The 15,180-nt window shown below is 48.4% G+C and overlaps 6 protein-coding genes across 6 annotated transcripts; 2 read left to right on the plus strand and 4 right to left on the minus strand.

Annotated features, from left to right (window-relative positions):
- The first annotated feature begins 1,511 nt into the window (after positions 1-1,511).
- Positions 1,512-3,588, plus strand: F4822DRAFT_79311 (uncharacterized protein). Its single transcript, XM_051463990.1, has one exon. It carries the CDS (start codon positions 1,604-1,606, stop codon positions 3,359-3,361), a length of 1,758 nt encoding a protein of 585 aa, XP_051309262.1. The 5' UTR covers positions 1,512-1,603; the 3' UTR covers positions 3,362-3,588.
- Positions 3,589-3,755: 167 nt separating this feature from the next.
- Positions 3,756-5,399, minus strand: F4822DRAFT_434604 (NADH-ubiquinone oxidoreductase 49 kDa subunit; the record flags this gene model as incomplete). Its single annotated transcript, XM_051462032.1, has 3 exons — positions 3,756-3,820; positions 3,886-4,627; positions 4,743-5,399. 3 exons carry the CDS (start codon positions 5,397-5,399, stop codon positions 3,756-3,758), a joined length of 1,464 nt encoding a protein of 487 aa, XP_051309263.1.
- A 355-nt stretch (positions 5,400-5,754) lies between these two features.
- F4822DRAFT_420822 (glycoside hydrolase family 2 protein) lies at positions 5,755-8,992 on the minus strand. Its single transcript, XM_051459724.1, has 4 exons — positions 7,046-8,992; positions 6,843-6,914; positions 6,383-6,790; positions 5,755-6,289 (listed from the first exon to the last, which is right to left on the minus strand). The coding sequence occupies exons 1-4, from the start codon at positions 8,509-8,511 to the stop codon at positions 6,157-6,159; spliced, it is 2,079 nt and encodes a 692-aa protein (XP_051309264.1). The 5' UTR covers positions 8,512-8,992; the 3' UTR covers positions 5,755-6,156.
- Positions 8,993-12,549, minus strand: F4822DRAFT_420823 (cell division control protein 54). The gene is made up of 3 exons (XM_051459725.1): positions 12,013-12,549; positions 9,825-11,956; positions 8,993-9,774 (listed from the first exon to the last, which is right to left on the minus strand). Exons 1-3 carry the CDS (start codon positions 12,350-12,352, stop codon positions 9,193-9,195), a joined length of 3,054 nt encoding a protein of 1,017 aa, XP_051309265.1. The 5' UTR covers positions 12,353-12,549; the 3' UTR covers positions 8,993-9,192.
- Positions 12,550-12,909: 360 nt separating this feature from the next.
- F4822DRAFT_438954 (snare-like protein) lies at positions 12,910-13,620 on the plus strand (the record flags this gene model as incomplete). Its single annotated transcript, XM_051462584.1, has 3 exons — positions 12,910-13,024; positions 13,082-13,328; positions 13,380-13,620. The coding sequence occupies 3 exons, from the start codon at positions 12,910-12,912 to the stop codon at positions 13,618-13,620; spliced, it is 603 nt and encodes a 200-aa protein (XP_051309266.1).
- Positions 13,621-13,779: 159 nt separating this feature from the next.
- On the minus strand, positions 13,780-15,138 carry F4822DRAFT_434608 (translation factor; the record flags this gene model as incomplete). Its single annotated transcript, XM_051462033.1, has 1 exon — positions 13,780-15,138. The coding sequence occupies one exon, from the start codon at positions 15,136-15,138 to the stop codon at positions 13,780-13,782; it is 1,359 nt and encodes a 452-aa protein (XP_051309267.1).
- Between the last annotated feature and the right edge of the window lie 42 nt (positions 15,139-15,180).

The raw sequence follows: 15,180 nt of genomic DNA on the forward strand, positions 1-15,180 counted from the left end.
GTCGAAGACAAACCTGGTTGCAAGGAAACACAGCTAGCTTCCAAAAATATCTCTATGCGTACATACTCTCAACACTATTCACTGTAACCACATTTCCCTACATTGTATACAGCCTACTTCTATCTCCGATATCAACCCTTAGACTCACGTAAGTGTTCCACTATAGGTAATTGGCTCTCTCCCTTGATCTATGCCTATCTAGACCAAAGCTATGTCCTTCGACTACAATCCCCATGCACACCTAGATCATTAGCGTGAATACTTGGATCGCTTTCAAGCCAGCTGCCGGACCTAAGACCCGGTTTTACTTTCCCATTTCCTCGTCGCTCCTGCAACACGGTCCATTGCGTTGAAATTGGTATCTGCGATCGGGGTCCTTTGAGGCGCTGATTATCTCCATAGGGGTTCTCTGTACCACGCCAACCTACCCCGACAGACTGCTTATGAATAATTCTTAACAAAGTACTCAGAACCGGTATCCGCAATAAGGAAGAGGGCCTGTCGCGGATGGAGCAAATATTCCACCGTATTTGTTCTCGATTTATAATATCAAGCTCAAGCCAGCAGTTCCAGAGAACGGCCCCTTTGCTGTGAGTAGCAACATTAGGTGGAACTCCCTGGCCAAGGCTAGATCTAACGCTTTCCCCATATAGTTTATAACACACGATTCCCGATCGTGGTGGATATCTAAGATCGTTTGCTTGACCGGATAGGTCTAGATGTGAGTGATCTAGCTGGCCATACCCTTGTCATACTCAACACCACGCCCATAACCGGCTCCCCTATCCCTGTCCTCCCGGCCGGGCCCTTCCAATTGTGCTTTCATATCCGATCAAGGCGGGTAAAACTTTGCCTCGTCGTTGCGTTCCCTCTTTATTGGCCCTAATGGCAAGAGAGCTATCTTGGCAACCTTGGTAAAGACCACCTTGTTGGGCTAACCTAATCCCTTCTCCAGTTACCAAAGACGGAGTCCCTTATCGTCGTTCGGGCGGCTAGACCTCTTTGGTCGAAGATAACATAATAAGTAATAGTCCAGTAAACGTGAGGCTGTTTCAGTGCCTGGACATACATTAGCGGCAATCAGAGACATAGGGTAGCTAGAGGCTCACTATCCCTCTAGGCGGGATAGGTGCAAACTAGTGCTATTACCTATTGCTAACACACCTTATTCTTTCGACAAATAGGGGCTTTTATAACGCCCCTGGGTTCTATCCTCATTCGGTTACCTAGCGAAGGTACCTTCCGTCCGATCTTTGCACCGTCTCGGGCAAGGCAACCAAACTCCCCTTCACAGAGAAGCAGCAGTGAGCGTCCTTCTCGGCGAGTGAAGGTGGACCCCCAGTAACGGTTCTCACGACTAATACATTCCTTTTTAATCAGCACTCTACCAACAATCTCCCATCCCTTACACACCTTCATTCTATTCACACTCTTTAGTCCATTGCCTTACCCATACTGCACATATCAATCGTCGACAAGTTAATTGACCTAGTCTCCTGAAAGTCTAACGACTAATCATATCCTCTTACCAATCCATTATCCAAGGTACATCCAATAGGACGTTACCAATTATCTTATTTCATATTTTTCGGTAACCGCCAAGATGTGCTTCATCGAGTACGTCGGTTACACCTGTGGCCACACCTGTGTGCCGGTGAAGCGACCGTGCCCAATGACGACACAGCAATTTAACTTCCCCTGCTGCGCCCATGCGGCTACAAAGCCCATCCTGTACCCTGAAATGTGCCCTTCTTGCATGCGCATCCTACACGGACGATGGATTGACATTCTAGAAAATGAGCACCGTTTCATGCACGCCCGCGGAGCCTGCACTTGTGATGTCAAGTTCCCGTACCTGCAGGAACCCCGCATCATTAGCCAGGACACGGTAGTAGCAGACCAGGCCAGTGAATGCTCAAGTGTCACAGTGACGAACTGCATGCCAACCTCTCAAGTTGGTGATGCCGGTTCCAGTGCTTCGGCGTTCCTGTCTGCGGACACCGACCGGAAGGGTAAGAAACCTATGAGCGAATTCACACTCTCCCCTGTCGCATCGCACTTCACTCCATCCTTGGGTAGTCATCTAGCAGATATCCAATATCCCCCCTATGAACTACAAGGTTCAGCGGCACCTTCCGAGTATATCGGCGACAGCACCGCAGCTTCCTCTTTTACTCCCGGAAATACGGAGCGTGAGCCCCGCCCCTCTCCTAGCTCAAGCAAGGGCACGCGACGTAAAGGCAAGAAGTCCCGAGGAAAGAACATCAGTGGCAGCAGCAATGCGCGACCTTCTGACCCCGCTTCTCCTTATCGCCAAAGTATAAATGAGGAGCCCCAATCTTTCCAGCATCAACAACTTCAACAACTTCAGCACCATGAGAAAAGCCAGAAATCGCCGCAACGAGGCCGCCGAACCTCTTCCTCATCGCACCGCAAGAGCAAGCTTGCCCCCCTCCATGAGGAGCTTGTGCTTGACACTCCCTCATACTACGGTGCTCCTGTGCCTGCATTTACATCTACCCTTACACCCGAGGCAACATTGGTTGCCTACGCAGGCGACGGTGGTGAATTTAGTCGGGATACTAGTAGGCTCCCCATTTCTGTCTCAGTTCGCTCCCGTAGCCTCTATGGGGCAGAGTGGCTCACGGACCACGCAGAACTCCACCGACAGGGTCACTGTGAATGCGACATCCGATTCGACAAGTACAGACTAAGCGACGAGCACGCCGCTATGCTGCAAGAGCAATGGAACTTGGAGGAATCGACGGCTAATGCTTACACTAGCTTTGATAGTGCTAGACCTTCTACAGCCCCTGGCGGCTACATGAGCACCGGTAGCTTTTCGGGCGGTAATGGAGGTTGCGGTGGTGTTAATGGCGACAACGCCAACAACCCCAAGAATATTGTTATCGTGTCGTCGGACTCAGCTCAGGCGCAGTCATCAGCGCTCTCATCTACCCGGGTCCCGGCAGCCACTACCACAGCAGAAGAGCAAGACTCCCAAGCGGCATTTCCGTCATACTCATCATTCCTCCAGGAGTACCCCATCCTCACTCCCGACCCTAGTCTTCCGAGTCACGCCTCTTATCAATCGGCCCGCTGGGGATACAGTGCGTACGACACCTCCGATCTAAACAACACGTCCCAAGACCCCACGACAGGTGCCGAGTATTTCGACCGCAGCCCGCGTCCGGTAGATATGCAGACCTGGCAATACGAGGTCAACAAGGTGCCCATTGCGGGTCTACCCATTGGCGCTGGACCGGAGGGAACATCCCATATGGCCCCTTTCACAACCTGCGAGTTAAACCGCCAACTATACCCCCAGGGCCCGGACCATCACCAATCGGCTTCCCGTTAGGGACTTGCCGAAACCACTACAAATGGGAATGATTTTTTGGAAGCTGGGCGTGAAAAGATTAACGCCTAATGACTACCGCTACTAGACGGTTACTACCGGAATTATAACGATGCATTGCCTTCTGAGTAAGTCGACTTTGCTATCCCCTAATTTACTTCTTAATTCTCTAATTTTAATAACCAAAGTCAGCTGACGTCATTTATAGAATACGAATGAAACGAAGAAAAAAACGGGGAAACGAGATCATGAAACAAAAACATTGCAGAAAAATCGATCGTATTTACTAAGAGTACCGCGGCGCCTCGATGCTGGAATGATGCGTTATATGTACCCTTAAGGCATTTAACCGAGGCTCTCCCCCTTCTATCATACATATTAGATATGAAAGTGAATTCTATGGCATGCCGCCGGGGGACAATTCTTTTTTGGAGTGCTTAGCCTCTTCGCGAAGGCTACTACCTATCAACCTCACCTAATTATTGTTAGTATTCACTCTTTAAACGTTTAAGGGATATTTAACTTACCAAACACCAGATCCATCGTACCAATTACCGCCACCGCATCAGCAAGAAGATGTCCCTTGCAGACGTGGTCAAAACCACCCAAGTGTGCGAAGCCGGGGGCTCGGATATGGCATCGGTACGGTCGTTCACTTCCATCACTAACGACATAGACGCCCATTTCTCCTTTTGGCGCCTCGATGGCGGAATACGTCTCACCGGGGGGTACAGAGTAACCCTTGGTGTATAGAAGGAAATGGTGAATGAGTGATTCCATGTTCTCTTTCATGGCTGCTCGCGGGGGAGGAGAGACTTTGTAGTCCTCAACACGGACCGGACCGGCTGGCATTTTGTTGAGGCATTGGTGGATGATTCGGAGGGATTGGCGAAACTCTTCCATTCGACATAGATATCGATCGTAACAGTCGCCATTGACACCAACAGGGACATCAAACTCGACCTGATCGTACGCATCATACGGTTGACTCTTACGGACATCCCAAGGAACACCGGAACCTCGGAGCATGACACCAGTGAAGGAAAGGTTAAGAGCTTCCTCGGCAGATACCACACCTACACCTTGCAATCTTTGGATCCAGATACGGTTATCCGTTAACATCTCCTCGGTCTCATCGATTCGGTCTCCGAACTGCGTTGCCCACTGGTATATATCATCCAGCAAACCAACCGGAATATCCTGATGAACACCACCGGGTCGGACATAGGCAGCATGCAGACGGGCACCAGAGACACGCTCATAGAATTCCTATGAAGCAGCGATGATTAGCTTTAGCCTCTTATGTTTACTAGTACCAATTGCGATGCATTTCCACATAAAGTAATAAAATCCAAAACAAAATCAACGAATGTGTAAAACCTACCATTAATTTTTCTCGTTCCTCAAAACCCCATAAGAAAGGCGTTAAAGCGCCAACATCCATAGCGTGTGATAGAACAGACATAAGATGGTTTAGAATTCGTGTAATCTCGCCGAATAATGTTCGGATGTACTTGGCTCGCTCGGGGATCTCTACGTTCAATAGCTTCTCAACCGCCAACGAGTAGCATTGCTCATTCGTCATCATGGAGACATAATCTAATCGGTCGAAGTAAGGTAAAGCTTGGAGGTATGTCTTATACTCGATCAACTTCTCCGTTCCTCGATGCAGCAATCCGACATGCGGATCGGCGCGAATAATTTCCTCGCCGCTTAATTCAAGAATTAAACGCAGCACACCGTGAGCAGCGGGGTGCTGGGGACCGAAATTGACGGTGTAATGACGGACTTTACGATCGCTTATGCTGCCCTCGCGCGAGGCCTCGACGGTGCCATCTTGGTTCTGCAGACGTTGGACGCCGTAGGGGTCGGCCGGGTGTGCGAAATCCGGGTCTACGGGTTGCAGGGTGGTGCGTTGATTCGGGAGCTCGTTTGCTCGGCGGAGCGCGGACGCCGAAAACGCGCGGGTATATGTCGATGGCTTTGCGATAATATGCTGTAGACGCCTGGCGCCGCAGGCCATCCGATATAGCGACGCCATTGCCGGCCAATTGACGTTGGGTGGTAGGGATGGGAAGCTCTCTTTAGTGGCAACGCATTTGAGGAAATGTTGTAGGTGGGTAGGGTAGGTTGGTGAGGTTCAATTGACTTAGATAATTATTTCGCATTATTCACCCTAGTCGAACTTACAATTAATGTCCTCGTCATTGGATCGCCATTTTGTTGTTCCGCCCCATGGTAGTACTAGCTCTTAGATGCATATATGTACGTCAGTCCCGTTAGTCCGCTACCAGGAGATACTGGATTGAACGATAAGATACAAGAGTACAAAGAACACTTTTGCTCTTTACACCAGCTGGGACAGAAACTCCGGTTCGGAGTCACTCTTCGGACTAAAATATTCTCTCTGACATCTACTATTGTGCGCGATCCTTTGATTTATACTTCATCCTGTTCTCATGCGGTTGTGCAGCTAGCACTACATGAAAGCGTGGAACCGATATTAGTGATATCTTCAGAAAGAAATCTTAACAAAACAACGGATAACATGGTCCTCTTCTACTCTTGGAAATCCATTCATACCTATTCACTGAATAATAAACCATTTAAGGAGCAAGTGATCATGAAACATGGTTATCATTATCAGCTAGATAATACCTAGCATCATCCTTAGCATAAGTCCCTTCATATCATCGTCCTCCATTATTAGAACAAGACAACCCATTGATGAAGATTGAGCAATTTCACCTAAGATCCAAGCCAATTATTTAGAATACCACTTCCATTTCCCTTGAAACTTAAGTCCCCCTCGGAATACTGTCATAATACGTCTTCGCCGCCGCATCAATCAACTTCTTAACCTCCGTCGCGGGAATCTTCTCCCTTCTATCGAACGAGTACAAGCCGTTGACTTCCTGCTCGATATCGGATCTATACAGAATATTAGCATACTCCTCTCATGCTTACTTCCACACCTACCCATCTCCGCTTCAAAATAATAAATATGAAGAAAAGTGAACTTACAACTGCGTATACACAAACCCACAAATATGCCCCTCTTTCACGACCGCCTGTAGCAGCGCCTCAAACCTCTTCAGCAAATCCTTCGGATCGCTCGCGGTCGTGTATCCCCAATCCCGCTCTCCTTTCTCATCCTTCTTCGCGGGCGCAATATTCACGCCTCCAAACTCGGAGCATATAACCGGAGCCCCGATCTTATGTTTAGTCCCGTCATCTGCGTGACCGTCGGCCGTAGTCGTAGGACCGACGAAAAAGTCACGCCCACCGAGTTTCTTACCAAGGATATTGTCGAGTGTGGAACATGTCTTAGAAAGATCCGGCGCGTCGGCGTAGTCGTGGAAGGTGCTTAGGTCCGTGATGACGTGCTCCCAGCCGCAGTTATCGTTGATAGGACGTGTGGGGTCGAGGGTTCTGCGCTGAGGTTAGATTTTAGGTATGTACAGATTTGATAGGTGTTTCTTACTTTGTGATGTAGTACAGCGAGCGAATGTGGTTCCGTTGATCCACGTTGTCCTTCAGGTTCGGGTAGGCCCAGCTTTCCTGTTACATGTTAACATCTCTTCCAGCATATATGAATACCTCCTATGTTTTACAGAGGAATTATTGCGACATACTGAAAACACGTTAGCTCCCATCCCTCAATAAGAAACAGAACATTCACTAAACATACCATTCACAGGCGTCCAAGTAACGATCGAGGGGTGATTTATATCCCTCTTAACCGCCTCGAGCCACTCCTGACTAAACCTCTCCGCATAATCCTCACTAAACTTATACGCATTCGCCATCTCGCCCCAGACGAGGTATCCCAACTTATCCGCCCAGTATAAGAATAGAGGATCCTCGACTTTTTGGTGCTTCCGACACCCGTTGAAACCCATCTTCTTCGATAGCTCGATATCGAGGCGTAGACTATCGGGCGTCGGCGGCGTCAGCCCGGTTTCTGGCCAGTATCCCTGGTCTAGACATAGCGCTTGGAAGAGTGGCTTGCCATTAAGGCGCAGGGTCCGGTCCCCGCGCGTCCAGTCGATATTGCGGAAACCAGTGTACGTCTTAACTTCATCGACAAGTGCGCCGCTGGAGTCGTACAGACGAATGGAAAGGTCGTATAGCGTTGGGTGGTCTATAGACCATAGCGCCAAGTTACTACGCCAACAATCGTGATCGTCGAGGGGTGCTACTTCAGCAAGAGATGCTGGCGCCTTTAGTTTCTGATCATCACTCAAGCGTAGGTTGACATTAATAGGAATAATATCGTCCGAACTAGATTCCTCTGCCTTGGCGACGCTTATCCCATGGAGATTACCTTCAATCTCGACCTTGTACTTTTGCCCTGTTCTTCGGCCTAGGATGGCTACTCTGGCTTCTAGTAGACCCTCGGCGATGTTGTTCGACTTGATTACCGTACCGGAGCTGCTGTCGCCGATTCGCGTTGATGGGATGACTTCTAGCCATACGGGTTGCCAGATGCCGCTGGATGGGGTGTAGAAGATACTTTCTGGTTGAGGTCCCCAGTATTGTTTTCCACGGGGTTGGGTGAGGTCGTCGGGCGAGTCTCGAATGCGCAAAGTAAGAATTAGACCTTCCTTGCCGGTACGTTCGACGTTTGCCAGAGCATCGGTGATGTCTACCTCGAAAGGCACATGTCCACCTATGTGGTGGCCGATAGGGTATCCCGATGCCCAAATAGTCACATCGTAGTCCACGGCGCCAAAGCGCAAGAGTACTTTGTCTCCAGCTTCGATCTCAGCCTTGCTGCGAGGATCAACGACCTTATTTTCGTACCATAGAACTTCATGCGCATTGTTGTCGTAAACACCAGAGGCTGGTGTTTGGAATACAAATGGTACATTAATAGGTTTCTTGACATTTTCCTGGCAATTCGGAGCTTGGAATCCCTTCTCCTTGAGCTCTGGGAAAGCTGCTAGTCTCTTAGCTTCGGCCTCGGCATCGCTCGTATTAGTAGACGTAACGACTACTTTATCCGGGACGCCATTAATATGCCACGCCTGTTTAAGCCCAACATCATCGTCGTCGAAAAGTATAGACCACCCCTCATTTAGTGGCGTCCACCTGTGATTGCCATGAACGAAATCGGGTCGAGGATACGCATCTTTAGAATTGTAAGCCATTATCTGCACTATATATACCTAGGTAGGTACTGTTATAAGTTTTCCTCAATTGGCTAAGAAGGGATGAATGAACAAGGGGATATTCAGGAACGAGCGACTAGTTCGAAGGAACGTTCTTTACCCATGAAGATAATCGATCAACAATCGTGTTCTTCTTGCCTTCGATATCGGCGTGCCGTGGTCCATTTCTTTGAAACAAGTGAGGAGAAAGATTGACGTCACACTGCGCCAATAATAGTTTGTGTATGTCGAGAAAATTGGACTCGAGCTGCATCTCTGCATATTAACAAGATTGGCAAGTCTTTAGGGCCTCTTAGACTGTTCTTATTAATTTGCGCATGTGAAATCTGTCTTGTTTATTATGTGATAGATTTTACTGTTGGTGTAGGTGGATTTTTAGGGGGGACCACCACCTGTCAATAAAATATGATGCGCCGAGACCTTCACAATATAGCATCATATTCGCACCGGAAGAGGGGCAAGTTTTTGTGTAACATTTAACATTTTCATATATTAATTAATCGGCAGCTTCATAAACTCATTCCACGAACCCGTCTCACTTGCCTGATGTTCGGAACATTATCACCCCAAATACGCCGGTCGGTATCGATGGATTACCCGATTTCGTGACTCCGTCATAATTGCTTGGTCTTCCCCTTTCAAAATATCGTCATAAATAATTTATGCGACGCCAGTAACACGTCTCACACTCTTTCTCGCACCCTCACCACTAATCATAATCGAGCCCTCCATTTCAAGCGCTCTCATCGTCTCTGCGAAATCAGCTGGCTCAACCGGAACACTTGCTCCTTCGTTCAACCGTCTACTGACATCACTAAATCGCACGTTCTGTCCACCGCCAGTTAACTCATCCAGCAGATGTAGAACAGCTTCCTTCAGCTCAGTCTTGCGCTTCCTCTCTGCCGCGCTAGTGCCTTCTGTGAGTAGACTCATGTCAATGCGACCTTGAGCATCAGTTGCTGCAGTCTTCAGCGCAGACTGGATGAGTCGCTCAGCCTCGAGTACATCGGCCGCCGTAACTGTAGTTGCGAGGCGCATTTTGGCGTGTGCTTCAGCAAGACGGATCATCGATTCAAGTTGTCGGGTTGTCGCCGTAATACGTTTTTCTGCCGCGCGAACATCCTGTCCGAGTTTGCGCATCTTAACGTATGCATCTACCAGGGCCTGAGAAGCATCCTGAGACAATGTTGGGTGGATATGGGTACGGGCGTATGAAATATAGGAGGTTAAGAATTCCACGGGCTAATCAATTTGTTAGAAGTGCATCCAAGTAGAATTCGGAGTCAACTTACCAATATTTCATTAGCAGAGGGAGCGGATTGAGGTTTATCTTCCAAATACATCGACAATAAATGTCGGGCTAACCTGCGGTCGTTCGATTCGTTGACACGATCGAGGATTAAGTAGACAAGATCGAATCGTGATAATAATGTAGGTGGAAGATCGATATTTTGTGGAACGGGTAGGTCGGGATTGTATCGAGACCCAATTGGATTGGCCGATGCCAGAATACTGGTTCTGGCATTTAATGTCGTGATAATACCAGCTTTAGCAACTGAAACTGTCTGCTGTTCCATAACTTCGTGGAGAACCGAACGAGTGGCATCGGACATTTTATCGAACTCATCGATACAGCATACACCACCGTCGGACAAGACTAAAGCGCCCGATTCAAGTACCAATTGCCTAGTCTCGGGATCACGGCTGACGTATGCTGTGAGACCGACTGCGGAAGATCCCTTACCACTAGTGTATACACCACGAGGGGCAATCTTGTGGACATATTTAATCAACTGGGACTTCGCTGTCGACGGGTCACCACAGAGCAAGACGTTTATATCTCCTCGATATTTCGGACTACCACCCTTTTCAAAGGTCTTATTCGTGCCTCCAAACATTTGGAGGAGAATACCCTTCTTCACGTCGTCCATCTCGTAGATTGATGGAGCTAGCGATCGGGAGAGAAGCTCATAAATATCTGGGCGGGCAGCAGTTGCTTTGATCTTCTCTTCTTCCTCAGGGGTAATCTTTCGTGTTTCTTCGATGTTGTTTTCTGAATCATTAGTTTCTTCCTCGAGAGTAGAAGGATCCATATCCATGCGCTTGTTATCGACCTTGGCAACATGCACAACATCGACAAAGGTCTTGAACACGCTTTTGACTGAGCGCTGTCGCGGGTTGACTCTGACAGGGCTGACACGATAAATTCCCGTAATCTTGATACGGTCACCAGCTTTGCAGAAATCCACCAACTCGTTGTAAACACAAACTGACACTGAATGAGGTGTCTGGCCAGCAGGCACGGCATCGGGTGTTTCCTGTAATTTGATAACCTGCTTATCTTCGAATTCACACCTGTTGTGTACAATTTGCATAGAATTCTTGGAATTGCATAGCTGTCGTGGGCATTCCGTGGGTTCTCGAATTTTGCCTCGGTCTAGGCCGACCAGGAGCGAGTGGCTGCAAACACTGCATCGGAAGAATGCCTGTTTCATGTCTGGGATAACGGGTGTTGTCCTGATCACAAGACCCTTAATACAGATAAGCTTGTCCATATCAGATGGGTTCAGATCTCGCAGGTTGGTGGCCTCATCTAGACCAAAAGGTCGAGTCATGTAGGTTTGATCCATGACCTTCTCTTCTAAAGTAGGTCCTTGAGGAGGTCGTTGCGAAGGGGTTTGGGGTTCCTCGCCTCGCTCTGAGCTCGGGATATGCATGTCTGAACTAGGCGCGCTGCTGCGTTGCGCTGCGTGTCCCCCATTGCTTTGAGTCCTTTGCCTAGCCATTTCAGCCTGTGCAAGCTCAATCATCAGATCATGAACCGACTGGTCCATTAATGGCACAATTTCCTGGGGGTAATGTTGAATTTGATGCCACATCTTCCTTGTAGGGGGGTATAACTTGAAATCTTGGATGTTCACATAGAGGATTCGTTGTCCGAGAATGAGCATGTTTTGAAGCTCTTCCCAATACGGTTTGGATGTAGAGTCTGGGTCAGCATCCGTCTCTTCTGTCGTCATACCTATACCCCACATACGATATTTCTTGGTGAAATTGCGTAGGAAGTCTTTGAAGGCGGCATAGGTATCGTCAATGGAGACCGTAGTACCCCAAATAGTCGCATTGTCTTGTCCACCAAGAGCATCGGCATCGGAGGTCCCAGGATTCAGATTGGAAAAGGTTGCTGCATCGGAATGGATTTCTCGAACTACACGGCCTGCATCGTCCAAAATAACACGACTTCCACCCCGACCACTACTACTAAAAATCTCGGAGTTGATATCACCTCTTCGGTTTACCCGGTTGGCTCGTGGAGTATCGGATGCTCCGACGAACAAGTTACTGCTCTCGCTTCGAAGATCGGTTTGCGGGTGTAGACCTCGACCGGGACTTGAACTTGGTTCATATCGAATGGGTGAAGATTCTGATACATTAGTTAGAACCTCTGTAGTTGTTTCTGGCGGTGAAGCCTAGACTTACCACCCATAAGTGATCTAGAGGCCCTTGGTGTGCGATCGCCATCGCTTCCTGTCATGCGACGTAAAGGCGAACTAGGTGCTGCGTCGGCATTGGCGTTGGTGCTTTGGCTGTCGGTATTGTGGCGTAAAGCGGGGGAACTTCTATCGTTTCCATTGGCTGGTGAGGATTGATAGAATAGAGGACTCGATGCCAACTGTGACGAGGGATGGTTAGGAGCATTTAGATTCTGCGCTCCATTCGCAGGAACGGGACTGCTGCGAAGGGCTTGAGAATTTCGTGTATTTCGACTTGGTGTGCCGGCTTGCGAACTGCGTGTTCGGCGATTAGCTGGTGAAGACATCTTGACTCCAATACGAGCACAATTGAAGTCTATGTCGGCTAAGTTACGTGTAATCGATTGGTGGAGGGGAAAGTTGTTTAGACTGAAGAAGAAAGTGGGTGGTTATGAAGATTGAGATAACAAGTGGGATGTAGATGTGGATGCCGCCCTAGGAGAGAGAAATCACATAAAATGGGGCACGAACGCGTAAAAAGGGGTATCGGCGCGACTTTTCGCGTAGAGTGGAAGTTATGCAACCTATTAACGCCCTCGTTTTAACATGCATAATATTATGCCGCGCAACGATTGACTTTGTGCACGAATTCATAAATGTGGGGTGAATTTAACCCTGGTCTCCGGTTCCCGCTAAAACTATTTCTCCATTTGAGTTGGCCCACTCTACCGCTGCCAGCCAAATGCCACCTGTAGATGCGCCGTCTCTCGAACTTCCACATGCTGGCATTAAGTAAGGGGACATTAATATTATAAGGAGACAATTCGTACCACAACCACGATATCGATACTAAGACAGTGCTTTCAGCTATTTCCCGCCTCGATAATAATATATATCCTTCAAAATGGCACCTGGGATGTCCTTATCCTCGGTGAATGCCATCATCATCCTCAACATCGATGATGGCACTAGGATATTCGCCAAATACTACAACGCACCCCACCATATGTCCACAGCTTGTATGTCCCAACCGAGCACGGAATGGGGAAGCTACAGCCACTGATAGGAAGTAATAGCATCTAACCCTCACCACCAACCCACCGGACCGTTCGCCGATGTAAAGTCGCAAAAGACGTTCGAGAAGGGCCTGCTAGAAAAGACGGCGAAGCAGACTGGCGACATCATCCTCTACGACAACCGGATCGTGCTGTATAAGATGGAGTCCGACGTCATGATGTACGTCGTAGGCGGTGTGGATGAGAACGAGGTCCTCCTATATAATGTTATCTTGGCCTTGAGGGATTCGCTACACCTACTATTTAAGTATGTCAGCTAATTAAGGAATCCAGTCAATCTGAAACTAACCAGAGGTAGGCAATCGGTGGATAAGCGAACGATAATCGAGAACTACGACCTGGTCTCGCTAGCTATCGACGAGATCGTAGACGACGGCATCATCTTAGAGACAGACCCGACTATCATCGTACAACGGGTCAGCAAGGCGCCCACGCAAGACGTTAACTTAAGCCGAATCGACCTCAGTGAACAGGGAGTAAACAACCTAGCGCAATTAGGAAAGGCTAAATTGACAGACTGGCTAAGGCAAGGCTTGTGAAGGGGGATTGTGTTTCTCTAAAATGTGGAGAAGTACGAGATGGCCCTGAACGTAGACTCCGGCATGGCGTTGGTAAAAAGTCGTTATTTTGTTCTTTAATGGGTGTCATATTGAGTGGCTGAGAACGGTGTGATGATCTCGCGCCGAGTCTAAGATCTACTACGACCTAATCTGAGAAGCTGCCTTGCGCAGTCTATTCATGACGGCCGCGCCGATATCTTCATCGTCTACTGTACCCTCCACAAATATGATGTTTGCGCCTCGTCTATCCAGTTCTCGTAATGCCGAGAATAGCCCCTGTGCTATACTCCTGGTATCCGCCCCTATGCTTATATCCATAAGCTTCCCAATTGAAACTCCGCCTGTGGTATCATAAAGTTCCGCTTCTTCAACGTCGAGTTCAACTGTTTCCTGGCCCCCATGACCGTTTTCCGTTTTTACCGCCTCCTGCTTCTTAAATTCACTACAGCTTAATCCGGCAGCGGATTTCCAATATCGAGTTCGTATTATCCCGATTTGCAAGCCCTCTTTGCTTTTCCCTTCTGGTATTTCCTGTGCTTGTCTAACCTGGATGAATGCTTCTAAATCTTGAGACTGCACACCATCCCGAATAGTCTCAAAATTCGCTTCGTATAAAACCACTTTTGCTTTTGGGCTATAGTGCTTGTATTTCATCCCCGGTGCTCTTGGCGCAGATTTTCCAGTTTCACTCTGGTCTTTGTACCCCTTTTCAACTTGCTCCCATCCGGGACAACTCCGCAATTCATCTATGCCCACACCACCCGGCCTTAGGATTACAGGAGGATCGCATAGGCCGTCTACCACAGTGCTTTCAACTCCAACGTAACATGGACCCCCGTCGAGAATTAGTTCGATACGTCCGTCTAAATCTTCAAGCACGTGTTCAGCAGTAGTCGGCGATGGTTTCGTTGATGCGTTTGCTGAAGGGGCTGCTAGAGGGGCACCAGCCAGTTTGATGAGTGAAAGAGCGAGAGGTGATTTAGGCATGCGAACACCGAAAGTCTTCAATCCAGCCGTCACTTCAGGGGCCAATTTCGACGGAGTCGGATTAGGGAGCAATATCGTAAGGGGACCCGGCCAGAATCGCTCTATGAGAGGTTTATATATCTCAGGTATCCCATCACGAGCTTTATTCGTTGTGCCGTTAGATGCGTTCTCAGGCGTTAAAACATTTCGAAGCATCTCCAAATCCGATACATGAATAATCAGGGGGTTATCCACAGGTCGCCTCTTCGCGGTATATATACCCCTGACCGCTGCGCTTCTCGTCGCATCTGCCCCAAGCCCATAAACAGTCTCAGTTGGAAATGCAACGGGTATATCCTTGGTTTTGAGGTAATTCGCCGCCTCATGAAGAATTTCAAGACTGGGTGATTTGTTCTGAGATATTTCCCATAATCCTAATTTTTCATATCCCTCATCTTCTCTAAATTTCCCCAAGTCCCCTTGAGGAACCCTGAGGACGCGGGTGGTCATTCGAGGTAGATCTTGAGACATTGTGTTGTAGAACTTGAAAATAGTCCGAACGGCGCTGAGTCT

Source organism: Hypoxylon trugodes (assembly GCF_022578975.1).
Source record: "Hypoxylon trugodes strain CBS 135444 unplaced genomic scaffold F4822scaffold_11, whole genome shotgun sequence".
NCBI lineage: Eukaryota > Fungi > Ascomycota > Sordariomycetes > Xylariales > Hypoxylaceae > Hypoxylon > Hypoxylon trugodes.